General features: G+C 41.0%; 1 protein-coding gene across 3 annotated transcripts in view; it reads right to left on the bottom strand.

Moving 5' to 3' along the window:
* Positions 1 to 4,547: 4,547 nt before the first annotated feature.
* The window catches only part of ATCAY (ATCAY kinesin light chain interacting caytaxin), a 52,070-nt gene continuing 43,436 nt past the window's right edge, over positions 4,548 to 13,181 (bottom strand). For all 3 annotated transcript variants that reach the window (XM_056822421.1, XM_056822422.1, XM_056822423.1), the window contains 3 exons: positions 11,100 to 11,132; positions 9,657 to 9,689; positions 4,548 to 6,113 (listed from right to left, as the gene is read on the bottom strand). In XM_056822421.1, coding sequence (XP_056678399.1) covers positions 6,104 to 6,113; positions 9,657 to 9,689; positions 11,100 to 11,132 — 76 coding nt within the window. In that variant the 3' untranslated portion in view covers positions 4,548 to 6,103. The remainder of the gene's footprint in view (positions 6,114 to 9,656; positions 9,690 to 11,099; positions 11,133 to 13,181) is intronic.

Below are 13,181 nucleotides of genomic sequence, written 5' to 3'. Positions count from 1 at the left end.
CTTAGTAAGCATCTGAGGTGGGATTTGAATGTTAGTCAATGCTATCTCAATCTGAAATTGCTTGCATATCTTCTTAGGGCCATGATGGTGAACCTATGACACATGTGTCAGCACTGACACACATAGCCATTTTTGATGACACATGGCCATATGTGGTCGCATACAGAGAAGTATGGGGCTGCATGCCGAGAAGGATGTTTTTTTTTTTTTCTCAAAGTGACACACCACCCAAGTTACGCTTGGGTTTTTTGGGGAATTTTGACACACCAAGCTCAAAAGGTTGCCCATCACTGTCTTAGGGTATGGTAGCAAGGTTGGACAGTTACCTGACCCTACTCTGTCTCCTTCTGGGCATGTGGGTGCAAGAACCTAAATGAATGTTGATATCTGTCTTATTTTTGGAAACTACGAAGGAAATCTTCCTTGAGAAGATTTGAAAATGGTGGCTGTTAACCTAGGTTTCATTCTAGTTTGGGTTGAGAGAACTGATAAAAAAAAGAGTGTCTTTGTTTTAGTAAAACCTACTATTTTGTCTAACTGAATATTCATCTTGGGACTTATTCCCTCAGAGAGTGATGTGATTTCTTGAAGATTGGATGAACTTAATGACAGTGAGAGACAGGGCTGGAAAATGGATATCAAAAGTATTGAATGTAAGAAATGGAAGGAACTTAGAACACAGAGTATCAGAATTGGAGAAACCCATTGATCACAGAGTGTCAGAGCTATGAGGGGCTTCAGAACAGAGAATGTCAGGGCTGGGAGAGCCCTTAGAACAAAGAATGTCAGAGCTGGGAGAGACCTTAGAACAGAGAATGTCAGAGCTGAGAGAGACCTTAGAACAGAGAATGTCAGAGCTGGGAGACCTTAGAACAGAGAATGTCAGAGCTGAGAGAGCCCTTAGAACAGAGAATGTCAGAGCTGGGAGACCTTAGAACAGAGAATGTCAGAGCTGAGAGAGACCTTAGAACAGAGAATGTCAGAGCTGGGAGACCTTAGAACAGAGAATGTCAGAGCTGAGAGAGACCTTAGAACAGAGAATGTCAGAGCTGGGAGACCTTAGAACAGAGAATGTCAGAGCTGGGAGAGACCTTAGAACAGAGAATGTCAGAGCTGGGAGACCTTAGAACAGAGAATGTCAGAACTGGGAGGGCCCTTAGAACAGAGAATGTCAGAGCTGGGAGAGACCTTAGAACAGAGAATGTCAGAGCTGGGAGGGCCCTTAGAACAGAGAATGTCAGAGCTGGGAGAGACCTTAGAACAGAGAATGTCAGAGCTGGGAGGGCCCTTAGAACAGAGAATGTCAGAGCTGAGAGAGACCTTAGAACAGAGAATGTCAGAGCTGGGAGAGACCTTAGAACAGAAAATGTCAGAGCTGGGAGAGACCTTAGAACAGAGAATGTCAGAGCTGGGAGGGCCCTTAGAACAGAGAATGTCAGAGCTGGGAGAGACCTTAGAACAGAGAATGTCAGAGCTGGGAGGGCCCTTAGAACAGAGAATGTCAGAGCTGGGAGAGACCTTAGAACAGAGAATGTCAGAACTGGGAGGGCCCTTAGAACAGAAAATGTCAGAGCTGGGAGAGACCTTAGAACAGAAAATGTCAGAGCTGAGAGAGACCTTAGAACAGAGAATGTCAGAGCTGAGAGAGACCTTAGAACAGAGAATGTCAGAACTGGGAGGGCCCTTAGAACAGAGGATGTCAGAGCTGGGAGAGTTCTTAGAACAGAGAATGTCAGAACTGGGAGGGCCCTTAGAACAGAGAATGTCAGAGCTGGGAGAGACCTTAGAACAGAGAATGTCAGAACTGGGAGGGCCCTTAGAACAGAGAATGTCAGAGCTGGGAGAGACCTTAGAACAGAGAATGTCAGAGCTGAGAGAGACCTTAGAACAGAGAATGTCAGAACTGGGAGGGCCCTTAGAACAGAGAATGTCAGAGCTGGGAGAGACCTTAGAACAGAGAATGTCAGAGCTGGGAGAGTCCTTAGAACAGGGAATGTCAGAACTGGGAGGGCCCTTAGAACAGAGAATGTCAGAGCTGGGAGAGTCCTTAGAAGAGAGAATGTCAGAGCTGGGAGGGAGCTTAGAACAAAGAATGTCAGAGCTGAAAGACACTAAGATATAAAATATGGAATGTCAAACCTGGAAGGGACCTTAGGAAAGAGACTGTCAGAGCTGAGAGGGCCCTAAATGATTGTCTGCTCCAGTCTCTTTATTTTATAGAGGAGGAGACTGAGACCCAGAGAGGGAAAGTAACAAGGACACACAACTTGTTAGTGGTAGAACACAGTCCAGGCCCTTGGTCTCCAGTCCAAGGTTTTCCAACTACACCTTGCTGCTGTAATTCATAGTTTCAAAAACAGGTTTAAAACCATAAAGTTTAACTCATCTCAGTACTTTTTCTTTTCAACCTACAAAATGTCCCAGGAGCCACGAATCAGGGCTTTGTAAGTGAAAGTTGACATCTGTGGGTATTTTTTGTCTTCTGAGAGGCAAATAAATCCCCAAATTCACATGAGCTCATAGTCAAGGAATCCTTAGATCTGGAAGGGACATGAAAGCTGACCTCATTTTACAGGAACAAAGTGACTTGTCCAAGCCTATCCAGCAAGGTGGTAGCAGAGATGGAACTATTACCCAGATCTCATGCCTCTTGGTTCCACTGCACAATGCTAGGTTGCTGGGATAGGCTTGGGTGATTTCCATACTTACTAGCTTCCTTGACACTGAGAGATGACTCAGGTTTGAGACTCAGGGTAGTGTTTGAATGGGAAGCAGAAGGAAAGACCATTTGTTCATCTTGAGGACTTTGCAGGGGTGAAGAAGTGGGTAGAAAGGTCATGTCTTAATCATATTGTTTTCATTTTCCCAAAGGCTGCTTTTGTTTAACAATGGGAGTCAGAGAATTTGTGGCACAGCCTTCCATCCTCTTCCTTTGAAAAAAGATGTCCTGCTCTTGGGAGTGGTTTGGGTGAAGAGCTATTTGCTGCTGGCAGCAGCAAAGGGAAATAGCTCCTTGTGTGAGGTGCTAGGCTGACCTAGAGACCTCAACTAAGATTCCTGGAACTTGAAGAACAGCTGTGGTTAGAGAAAATCTTGGGTTTGGGCCCTAACCAGTCCATAATACTTTCAAAAATCACAAAGTCCTCCCAGGTCTTGGATTTCTTTTCTGATGCGGAGTTGTGGTTAGTAAACCATCTGGGTCATCCTGGGTCCTACATCCTTTCCAATGAGTATGGAGGAAGTGGGATCCAAGAAAAAAGATTATTCCTATGTGCTTGGAGCTCACTAGTCTTATCTAGGCATGAAATCTCTTCAGGTCTCAGTCTTCCTTGTTTCTCAAGAGAAATTCCTAGATGTAGTCAGTTTAGAAAAATTTTCTTAGTTAGCACTGCCATCCTTTGTAGCAAAAGCAGATGATTTGGGTTCAATGGCTTTGGAATGGAGTTGTAATGGAAACAAGAATTTAGATCATGGTTGCTGCTCAAGAAAGAAAGAGTCCAAAGTACCTCTCACATCCATTGCTTTAAGGGCATTGCCTGCTGCTGAAGACATCTGCCTCTCCTTGAGTTCTTCTAAGTTTCTTAAAATCATAGGCTTTTAGGAAGGATCAGTGAGTGTTCATTTAGTGCTAGCAGCCTTTGCTAATTTCCTTTGATTACCTTAGGAGGTGGACTGTGCCATTATGGACAGCTCTCATTGTTAGAAAATTCTTTTTGACAGTTGAGTTGAGATTCAATCCCCCAAAGGCATCTGTCACTTCTTTGTCCTACTTCTGCCCCCAACCCCACCCCCTGGAGTCAAACAGAACAAGTAGGCCCCTTCTTCCATGTGACAAACCTTCAGGGATTTTGTCCTTGGCTTGAAAAATAGAAATCTCTCTGAACTGTTGGACAAGTATGCAAGAACTTCCAATAATGTGTCACTTGCTGTCACATCTGCATTCCTGCAATGGTAGGTGAGGGACCTTCAAAATCATAGGATATTAGAATGAGAAGGAACCCTGAACATCATGTCTTCCAACGCCCTCTTTTTACAGAGAAGGAAACAGACCAAAAAGAGAGGAAGGAACTTGTCCGAGATCATATAGCAAATTAGGTAGAAGTGAAACTTGAACTTGGGGCTTCTGACTGAATGTACTATCCTTTTCATAAACGATGAAATTCTGTGACCTAAACATGAGGTTCAAGACAGTCACTCCACTGTAGGAGGTCTTCATGTAAGAGAAGAATTGAATTTCTCACTCAGGGGAACATTGAAATAGAGGCAGTTTATCCCTATGATAAGAGGTATCCATTGTGATTGATTGTCCAATGGAATGGCATCCATAGAAGGAGAGGTCTAAGTGGCACCCTGATCCTGAGTCTCTTCTTTGGGACCAGTTCAAAATAAAAAAAAAAAAAGGTTTTCTTCTTTCTTTCTTTCTTGTTTTCTTTTTCTTTCCTTCCTTCCTTCCTTCCTTCCTTCCTTCCTTCCTTCCTTCCTTCCTTCCTTCCTTCCTTCCTTCCTTCCTTCCTTCCTTCCTTCCTTCCTTTCCTTCCTTTCCTTCCTTCCTTCCTTCCTTCCTTCCTTCCTTCCTTCCTTCCTTCCTTTCTTTCTTTCTTTCTTTCTTTCTTTCTTTCTTTCTTTCTTTCTTTCTTTCTTTCTTTCTTTCTTTCTTTCTTTCTTTCTTTCTTTCTTTCTTTCTTTCTTTCTTTCTTTCTTTCTTTCTTTCTTTCTTTCTTTCTTTCTTTCTTTCTTTCTTTCTTTCTTTCTTTCCTTCTTTCTTTCTTTCTTTCTTCCTCTCTCTCCCTCCCTCGATCCCTCCCTCCCTTCTTTCTTTCTTTCTTTCTTTCTTTCTTTCTTTCTTTCTTTCTTTCTTTCTTTCTTTCTTTCTTTCTTTCTTTCTTTCTTTCTTTCTTTCTTTCTTTCTTTCTTTCTTTCTTTCTTTCTTTCTTTCTTTCTTTCTTTCTTTCTTTCTTTCTTTCTTTCTTTCTTTCTTTCTTTCTTTCTTTCTTTCTTTCTTTCTTCCCTCCCTCCCTCCCTTCCTTCCTTCCTTCCTTCCTTCCCTCCTTCCTTCCTTCCTTCCTTCCTTCCTTCCTTCCTTCCTTCCTTCCTTCCTTCCTGTAGGAGGAGAACATTTGAGACTGGAAGGAATGTTAGGTCATTTAGTGCAATTTTCTCATTTATAGATGAGGAAACTGGAGCCCAAAGAATTGAATGTCTTGTCCAGGGTGACCTAGGTACCAGATCCAGGATTATGATTAGAGCAGAGCTCTACATAGGAGCCAAACAACACCTTCTCTTCCCCTGCCCAGAAAATGGTTCTTGGGAAGAGGTCTATAAAATAGGTTACCACGATCAGATTCCATACAGTCTGGGTGGATCTGTTTCAGTAGTGCTGAGAAATCAATTGACATGACCACAGCCATACAGCTAGTATGTGTCAGAAGCAGGACTCACCCATGGTCTTTCTGACTCCAAGACTACGCTGAGCTGAATCGGTATAGTTACGTCCGTTTGGGAAGAGAGAGCTATGAAACTCAAGGGGAGCTTGTGCATGGAGATTGTCAGGGCATCACAAGATCTTGGGGGGAATGTCTGTCAGAGACCTGTGGGCACTTGGCCAAGTTCTGAGGGGAAAGCCAGGGTGTCAGCTGGTGCCTGGGACACAGGCTATTTAGTGCTTAAAAGGAAATGGCCATAGACCAACTTGTGAGAGGATTTGAAGTGTTGATATGTCCTTTCAACCTGTCATTGAATTTGGGGCTATCATCAGAATAAGGAGCACAGCGTGAAGGCTACTGGAGATGAGGACATGTCCATTTTATCTCCTCTGCTGTCTTCTCTGCTCCCATCCTTTTGGGGGAGGGGGAGGGGGGAAGGAGGGGAATGGGAGGGTGACCCTGTTTGAGAAAGTGCCAATAATGGGTTGTTAAAAAAATAAAACATTTTCAAGCAGCTGTAGAGGATGTGAGATGTCTGAGACAGATGGGATGCAGTGCCCTTGGTAGGATGGTGTTCAGAATGAGGTGGTGATGAGCTCTGCTGGGCACCAGGAAGGGTGTGTACAGGAAGCGACGGAGAACTGGATTCCTTCTTTGCTTCCATATGTGGATGCTTGGATTCATGACATGCTGGAAGAAGAAACATTGGTTTGGTTAATTTTATTTTTTCATTAAAAAAAAACAACCCTTATTGTCCATCTTAGAACTAATAGAGTGTATTGGTTCCTAGGCAGAAGAGCAGTAAGAAAGTAAAGAAAGAAGTAAGTAAGTAAGCAGTAAGGGCAATGTCGGTTAAATGACTCATCCAGGGTCCCACAGCTAGGAGGTGTCTGAGGCTAGATTTGAGTCCAGGACTTACATCTCTAGGCCTGACTCTCAATCTACTGAAGCTCCTAGCTCCTCCTGGTTTGGTTAATTTCAGAAGGAAAAAAGAAAGCCAGAGATGGATATAAAAGAATATATTTTCACTCACCTTGCACCCTCTCCCCCTATTCACTGGTCATGGTGGAGGAGTTACAATATTTTTTGCTCTTCATAGCTATTTCCAAATTTTCCCTCTACCTAAGTAACTTCTCCTTTGAAGTTCATATTATTCAAATTTGCCATCCAATCATATTCTGATGGATGTTCTCTGTTTACCCCCAGGACCTGTTGGTGTGTTGAGAATCATTTATTTATTTAAAATCTTATCTTTTGTCTTAGAATCAAAAAATAAAATATTGGTTTTAAGGCAGAAAAGCAGTAAGCAAAGGCAAGTGGTGTAAAGTGACTCACCCAGGGTCACACAGTTAGGAATATCTTAGGTCATATTTGAACCCAGATCCTCCTGACTCCAGATCTGTTACTCTATCCACTGAGATACCTCTAGTAACCATTTAACAATTAGCTCTCAGGGGGAAAAAAAAAATATATATATATATATACACACACACATATGTATGTGCCACATACTTTTAAGCTTACTCTGTATCATTAACTTTCTTCTATTACTTTCTTACATGGAGAAATCAACAAAATAAATCAACACCTAATTTGTAACATTTGCTTATTTCCAATGTATAAATTTAAATTAAATTGTGAAATTTATGAAAATGTGGTCATTGGCTCTTGAGTGCCGGTGTGAGCTGGCTCCAGCACAGCCCCGTCTGAGGACACTTTTCTTCCTTTCCTAATAAGCTCATTGCCTGACTTACAGTCTTTCTCTTCCCCCAAACTCCCGCCTTCATAGCAAGACTTCAACACAAACATAAATACTCCCTCACACAATCTAACTTCCCCATTCCTCAGTCTACTTACTTCTCATCATCTGTGCCCTTATTCTACTATAGCTGTCCACAGGGAGAGTCATTCCTTTGATCTTGCCATTACTAACTGTTCTATTTCATGTTTAGGAACTTCAATATTCCCAATTTCTCCTGATTCTGTTGTCTGGGACAAAGCAAGATTCAGTCCTTCAGACACTTGAAGAATGACCAAATGTCCTCTAAATCTTCTCCTCTTCAGGCTAAATGCCTTCAGTTCTAGCCTTAGTTTGGGGATATGGGAGCCAAAGAATCCCTCCCATGAGCTCATTAATATCCAGCATACAATCTAGTTGGACTGAAAAACAACAAACAACAAAACACTATCTATTATCTTACTATTCAAATCACATCTTATATATTTTATGGCAGATAGGTGACACTAGACCTGGAGTGAGGAAGAACCAATTTCCATTTTTGCCTTAGATTCATACTAGCTCTGTGACCCTAGATAAATCACTTAACTGGTTTGCCTTGATTTCCTTGATTGTAAAATGGGATAATAATAGTTCCTACTTCATGTGGTTGTTTTGAGGATTAAATGAGATAGTTGTAAAGCATTTTTCAAACATTAAAGTGCCAGATAAATGCTATTATTATTGTTGTGGTGGTCATCATCACCACTACCATCATCACCCCCAGGACTTTGGGGGTGGGGGTAGAATAGGGTCTTGGACACCCCTAGGACATTGGGGCTCCCCAACCCCACGCTCAATTTGTTTTTCAAGCAGAATTCAGGCTACTCAAACATCTGAGGAGGTATGGATCTGCTATATGGACTGTGGCTGTTGGCCCTATTAGGCATATCATATATTTGAGTTTAAAGATACTTTTTCATTTTATTTAAATTAAAAAAACATTTTTCCCCATGGTTCCATGATTCATGTTGTTTCTTTCCCTCCCTCCCCCCTGGGAGTTGACATGCAATTTCACTGGATTACACACAGAGTAAAAGATTTGCTTTGAAAAACACCATCTCCAGTGCATTTCTGGGTGTGTGGGGTGGATGAGAGTGGAGAGAGCACTAAGAAGAGTGGAAGGTTCTGGTCAGCCTCCAGTTCTTCCTATTTCTTCAGTTAGTGTGATAGGATAAAATGAGCTCCAGGCTAGAGTATTAATTAGAATCTTGAACCCTTAGATTACTTTCCACAATTCCCTTTTCGCTTTTGGGTACATGAGTCGTTATGTTGTTGGTATTTAAGTTTGCTGTAACTCCTCCCTCTCTCTTTATTTTTTCCATGTGGAAAGCTAGTGAGCTTTCTCAGTTGCTCTAGCCTTTTACTTTCCCTTTGCTTCAAGTTAAATATTATTAAATATAATACTTGGAGTATTGGATATTAATTTTTAAAATTTATACTAGGAATCAGAAGACCTGGGTTTGAGATCCAGGAAGCCACCAGTCCTCTCTGAAATTTCTGTTTCCTCCTTTATCAAGTGAAAGAGTGCTAGATTTGGAATCAGACGACCTGGGTTCAAATCCTGCCTCACACATCAATTACTAGTTGTATGACTTTGGTCAAGATACTTAACTTTTCTGTGTCTTAATTTCCTCATCCGTAAAATGGGGATACCAATTACACCTATCTCCCAGGGCTGTTGTGATGCTCCAATGAGATAATTCATGTTACATTAAAGTGCTTTGCAAACATCAAACTAATATATAAATGCTGGTTATTATTGTTATTACTGTTATTGTTGTTGTTATCTGTGTATACCTGAGTATTCACTTAGCTTCTAGTAGTCACACTTTTCCTTAACTGTAAAAGTGAGAGGTTGAACAAGATAATAATAGTAACTAGTTTTATATAGCATTTGAGGCAAAATTGACAAATAATATCTGATTTGTCCTTACACCAACCTTGAGAGGTAGGTGTTATTATTATATTTGTTTTACTTTTGAGGAAACTGAGGTGAACAGAGACTAAGTAACTTGCCAAGGGTCATACAACGATTAAGGGTCTAAAGTTGGATTTGAACTCAGGTCTCTGACTTTAAACCCAATGTTTCACCCACTGAGCCACTTGGCTTGAAGGTCCCTTCTAGTTCTATATCTATTCTCCTATGATGTCTCTAATGTCTGTCCCTTCTAACTCTGACATTCTTTTAAAAAAAATTTAACACTTACCTTCTGCCTTAGAATTGATACTAAGTATAGGTTCCAAGGCAGAAGAGTGGTAAGGGCTAAGCAATGGGAGTGAAGTGACTTGCCCAGGGTTATACAACTAGGAAATATCTGAGGCCAGATTAGAACCCTGGACCTCCTGTCTCTTAGGCCTGGAACTCTACCCACTGAACCACTTGGTTGCCCCTAACTCTCACATTCTATGAAACTCTGAAATTAAGAATCCAATCGCAAATTTTGTACACAAACCTTGTTTCCTGATCTTCTGTGACTACTGAAGACCTGTTGAGGAGGCAAAAGAAATGACAGGGAAGTGATCACTCTGTCCATCACCACTTCTTCAGTGCCGTAAGGGTCTGAGATCTCCAGGTGGACCCTCCCCTTTGGACCTTGACCGACCACAATACCTCCCCCTCCATGCCTTTGTAGGTCATTCTCCGATTCTCCTATTGTCCATAAGCTAGTCATCATCCCTGTGGCCAGGAATGTCTCCATGCCTAGTGAGAGGAGAGATGGGCACTTTGGTTGGGCTTATACTTAGAGCTTGACAAGCAAAGCAGGACTGACCAGAGCCTGTGCCCTATTGGCAAAGCCCAAGAGGGTCCCTTCACCATCCTGACACATGAGGAGAAAGATGGTCAGGATGGGAGATGCCTAACAAACTCTTGAATTTTACTCCATAAAAATTGATTGAGACCCTACTCTATGGTATAACTTTGACTAAGACCACTACCTATGTGAGGTACTGTGGATACAAAGAGGGAAAGAAGCAGGAACTTACATTTTACTGATGGGGAAGGGAATTCACCATAGGTACAGACAAGTAAATATAGATCATTTGAGGAAAAAGAGGGCACCCTAAGGATTCCCTAATGGGGAAGCCTTCCTTTCAGAAGTGTCATTAAGTGGTGGAAAGAAACAAGGACCAAGGAAGACAGCATTTAGAACTGCGAGGTCATCGTTAGATATCCTAGAGTCCAGCTGACTCATTTTACAGTTAGAGAAACTGAAGCCTAGGGAAGGGAAGGGACTTTTCTAAAGTCAAGCAGAGGATGAATTAGAGCGTTGGCATTTGAATCCATGTCTTCTGACTAAATTCATGGCTCCGTTCATGATGCCATGCTGTTTCTTCTGACTGAGTCATAAGACCTAGCTAGGTTTGAGTTCTAACTCTGCTTCTGGTTAGCTGTGTGGCCTCGGGCAAATTATTTAACTATCACAAGCCTCACTTTCCCCATCTGTAAAATGGGAGGATCATCCTTGCATGACTTAGATCACAGACGATGTTGGGAAGAAAGTGATTTTTATTTTATTTTATTTTTTGAAAATTTTATTCAATTAGTTAATTTAGAATATTTTTCCATGGTTACAAAATTCATGTTCTTTCCCTCCCCTCCCTCCAACCCCTCCTGTAACTGACACACAATTCCACTGGGTTTTACATGTGTCATTGATCAAGACCTATTTCCATATTATTGATATTTGCACCAGGGTGATCATTTAAGAGTCTACATCCCCAATCATATCCCCATTGATCCATGTGATCAAGAATTGTTTTTCTTCTGTGTTTCTATTCCCACAGTTCTTTCTCTAGATGTGGATAGCAAAGAAAGTGATTTTTAAACCTCAAATTGTCGCAAAAATTAGAACTATTTACCATTATCAGATGTTATATCACAGTCAATTATTTACCTTTCTTCCAATGTCTCTGGCTTTTCTTCTGACCTGTAAGGAACCAAACACATTTGTAATCCCAGATTTAGAGACTCAGAGGGTTAAAATGGTCTCAGAAGGCATCTAGCCTGAGAGCTGATTAGGAATCCCTCTCCCTAATGGACATATAACATTTCCAACACGTGGTTATACAGCCTCCTTTTGAAGATTTCCATTTGTTATGCCCCCTCAGTACTGTAGATCACTCAGTCCCACCTCAGCCCTTCCCAAGAGTACTCTCCTCTGAAAGCAAAAACCAAGAAGAGTTCATATTCCCATAATGCACCATACCAGCCAGAATTGGATCTTACCACTTTTCATCTTGGCTTTCTCTGTATAGGTATATAGTGTTTGGGATCCTAGCAACCAGATCACAGACCTTCCCCCAAGGACAGTCTCTGCTTTCTACTGTTACTCTTAGGGTACTTCTTAGCTTCTTGGCTGCATGAATACTCACTTTTAGGTCACCCCCTCTGTTCCCATTCCAATCCTCAAATGCAAATTCATGACTCCCAAGTCCCTTTTGCATCCTTGCTTGCTCTGATTCTCTCAATGCCCAAATCAACACATAAACCCGGAATACTGTCCTTGCATGTTGCTGCTTTCATAGCTCCTTAATAAATATTCCAAATTAATCTATTTCTATAGCAATTAATCAAAAGCAAATAAAGATCAATTGAATTAAAATACATGGGGTCAAAAGTCCAATTTTTATGACGAATAATCTTCAAATTCATACAGATATCTCTTGAAATTTCTGCCATATCATTTACAAAGGTGATACTTATAGATCTGAGCTGTTTTCATTTTCACATATAGATTTCACAGCAAAATTGATATGCTGTGAAACTTAGAAGCTATCATACAGGATTGAAGTTCAAAGTTGCAAAAATTTGGGCTATAAACCAGCATGATATGTAAAGAAGATAGAGAAGAAATTCTTCCATTTTCGTGAGTTCTAATGATATTGCATGGTAAGTTCCAAATTTTGCATAAAATTCTACATTTAGCCTTGGCCAATTCCATAAATACAATCCAGATGACACACCATCATGCTAGAATCCTAGATTTTAGTAGTCTCAAGATTCAGTTCAAATCATGTTTCAAGCATTGAATGTACCCTATTGGTTTCAGAGGTTTAATTGTTTTTTTTAAACCCTTACCTTCCATCTTGGGTTCAATACTGTGAATTGGTTCCAAGGCAGAAGAGTGATAAGGGCTAGGTAATGTAGATTAAGTGACTTGCCCAGGGTCACACAGCTGGGAAGTGTCTGAGGCCAGATTTGAACCCAGGACCTCCCATCTCTAGGCCTGGCTATCAATCCACTGAGCTACCCAGCTGCCCCCCCCCAAAGGTTTAAATTTTGAGAGAATCATAATCAGTTTCTTTCTCCTTTGAAGCGTGTGTAAAAACCACCTTCATATTATATTGCTAACTCATAATTACAGGTTAAGATTTCCTGTCAGTTGGCATCAATGTGACATTATATTTCCACTTCGAAGGCATTTATTAATCACCTACTAAGTGCCAGGGACTGTGCTAAGTACTAGGGATACCCAAAAACCAAAACACAGCCTTTTCCCTCAAGGAGCTTACAATCCAATAGGGAAGATAATGTACAAACAAATATATACAATGTATGCTATATACCAGATAAATATGAAATAATTACAAGATAGAAAGCACTGGAATTAAGAGAGGTTAGAGAAGGCTTCCTGTAGAAGGTGGGATTTTAGTTTTGATTTAAAGGAAGCCAAGGAGATCAGTAGTCAGCATGGAAGGAGGACAGCATGGCTTAAACTCATTGAGGGCAACATAGATAGGCATAGAGTATGGATGGTACCAGCTGATAGATGCATGCCTTTGAAGGGCAACTGGATACTCTCTCTTCATTAATATTAGATTTCAATTCCCTATTAACAACTTTTGTTCCAAGAGAAGTCAAATACAAATCTAATTATATTTGTAAAGTACTTAACACAGCGTTTGGCAAATTGTAGGTGCTTAATAAATGCTTATCCCATAAAGAGTTGAATGGCTCTCTTCTTTCTCATCAATTC

Source organism: Monodelphis domestica, chromosome 3, assembly GCF_027887165.1.
Source record: "Monodelphis domestica isolate mMonDom1 chromosome 3, mMonDom1.pri, whole genome shotgun sequence".
Lineage (NCBI taxonomy): Eukaryota > Metazoa > Chordata > Mammalia > Didelphimorphia > Didelphidae > Monodelphis > Monodelphis domestica.
This window is presented reverse-complemented; position numbering and strand designations above follow the sequence as displayed.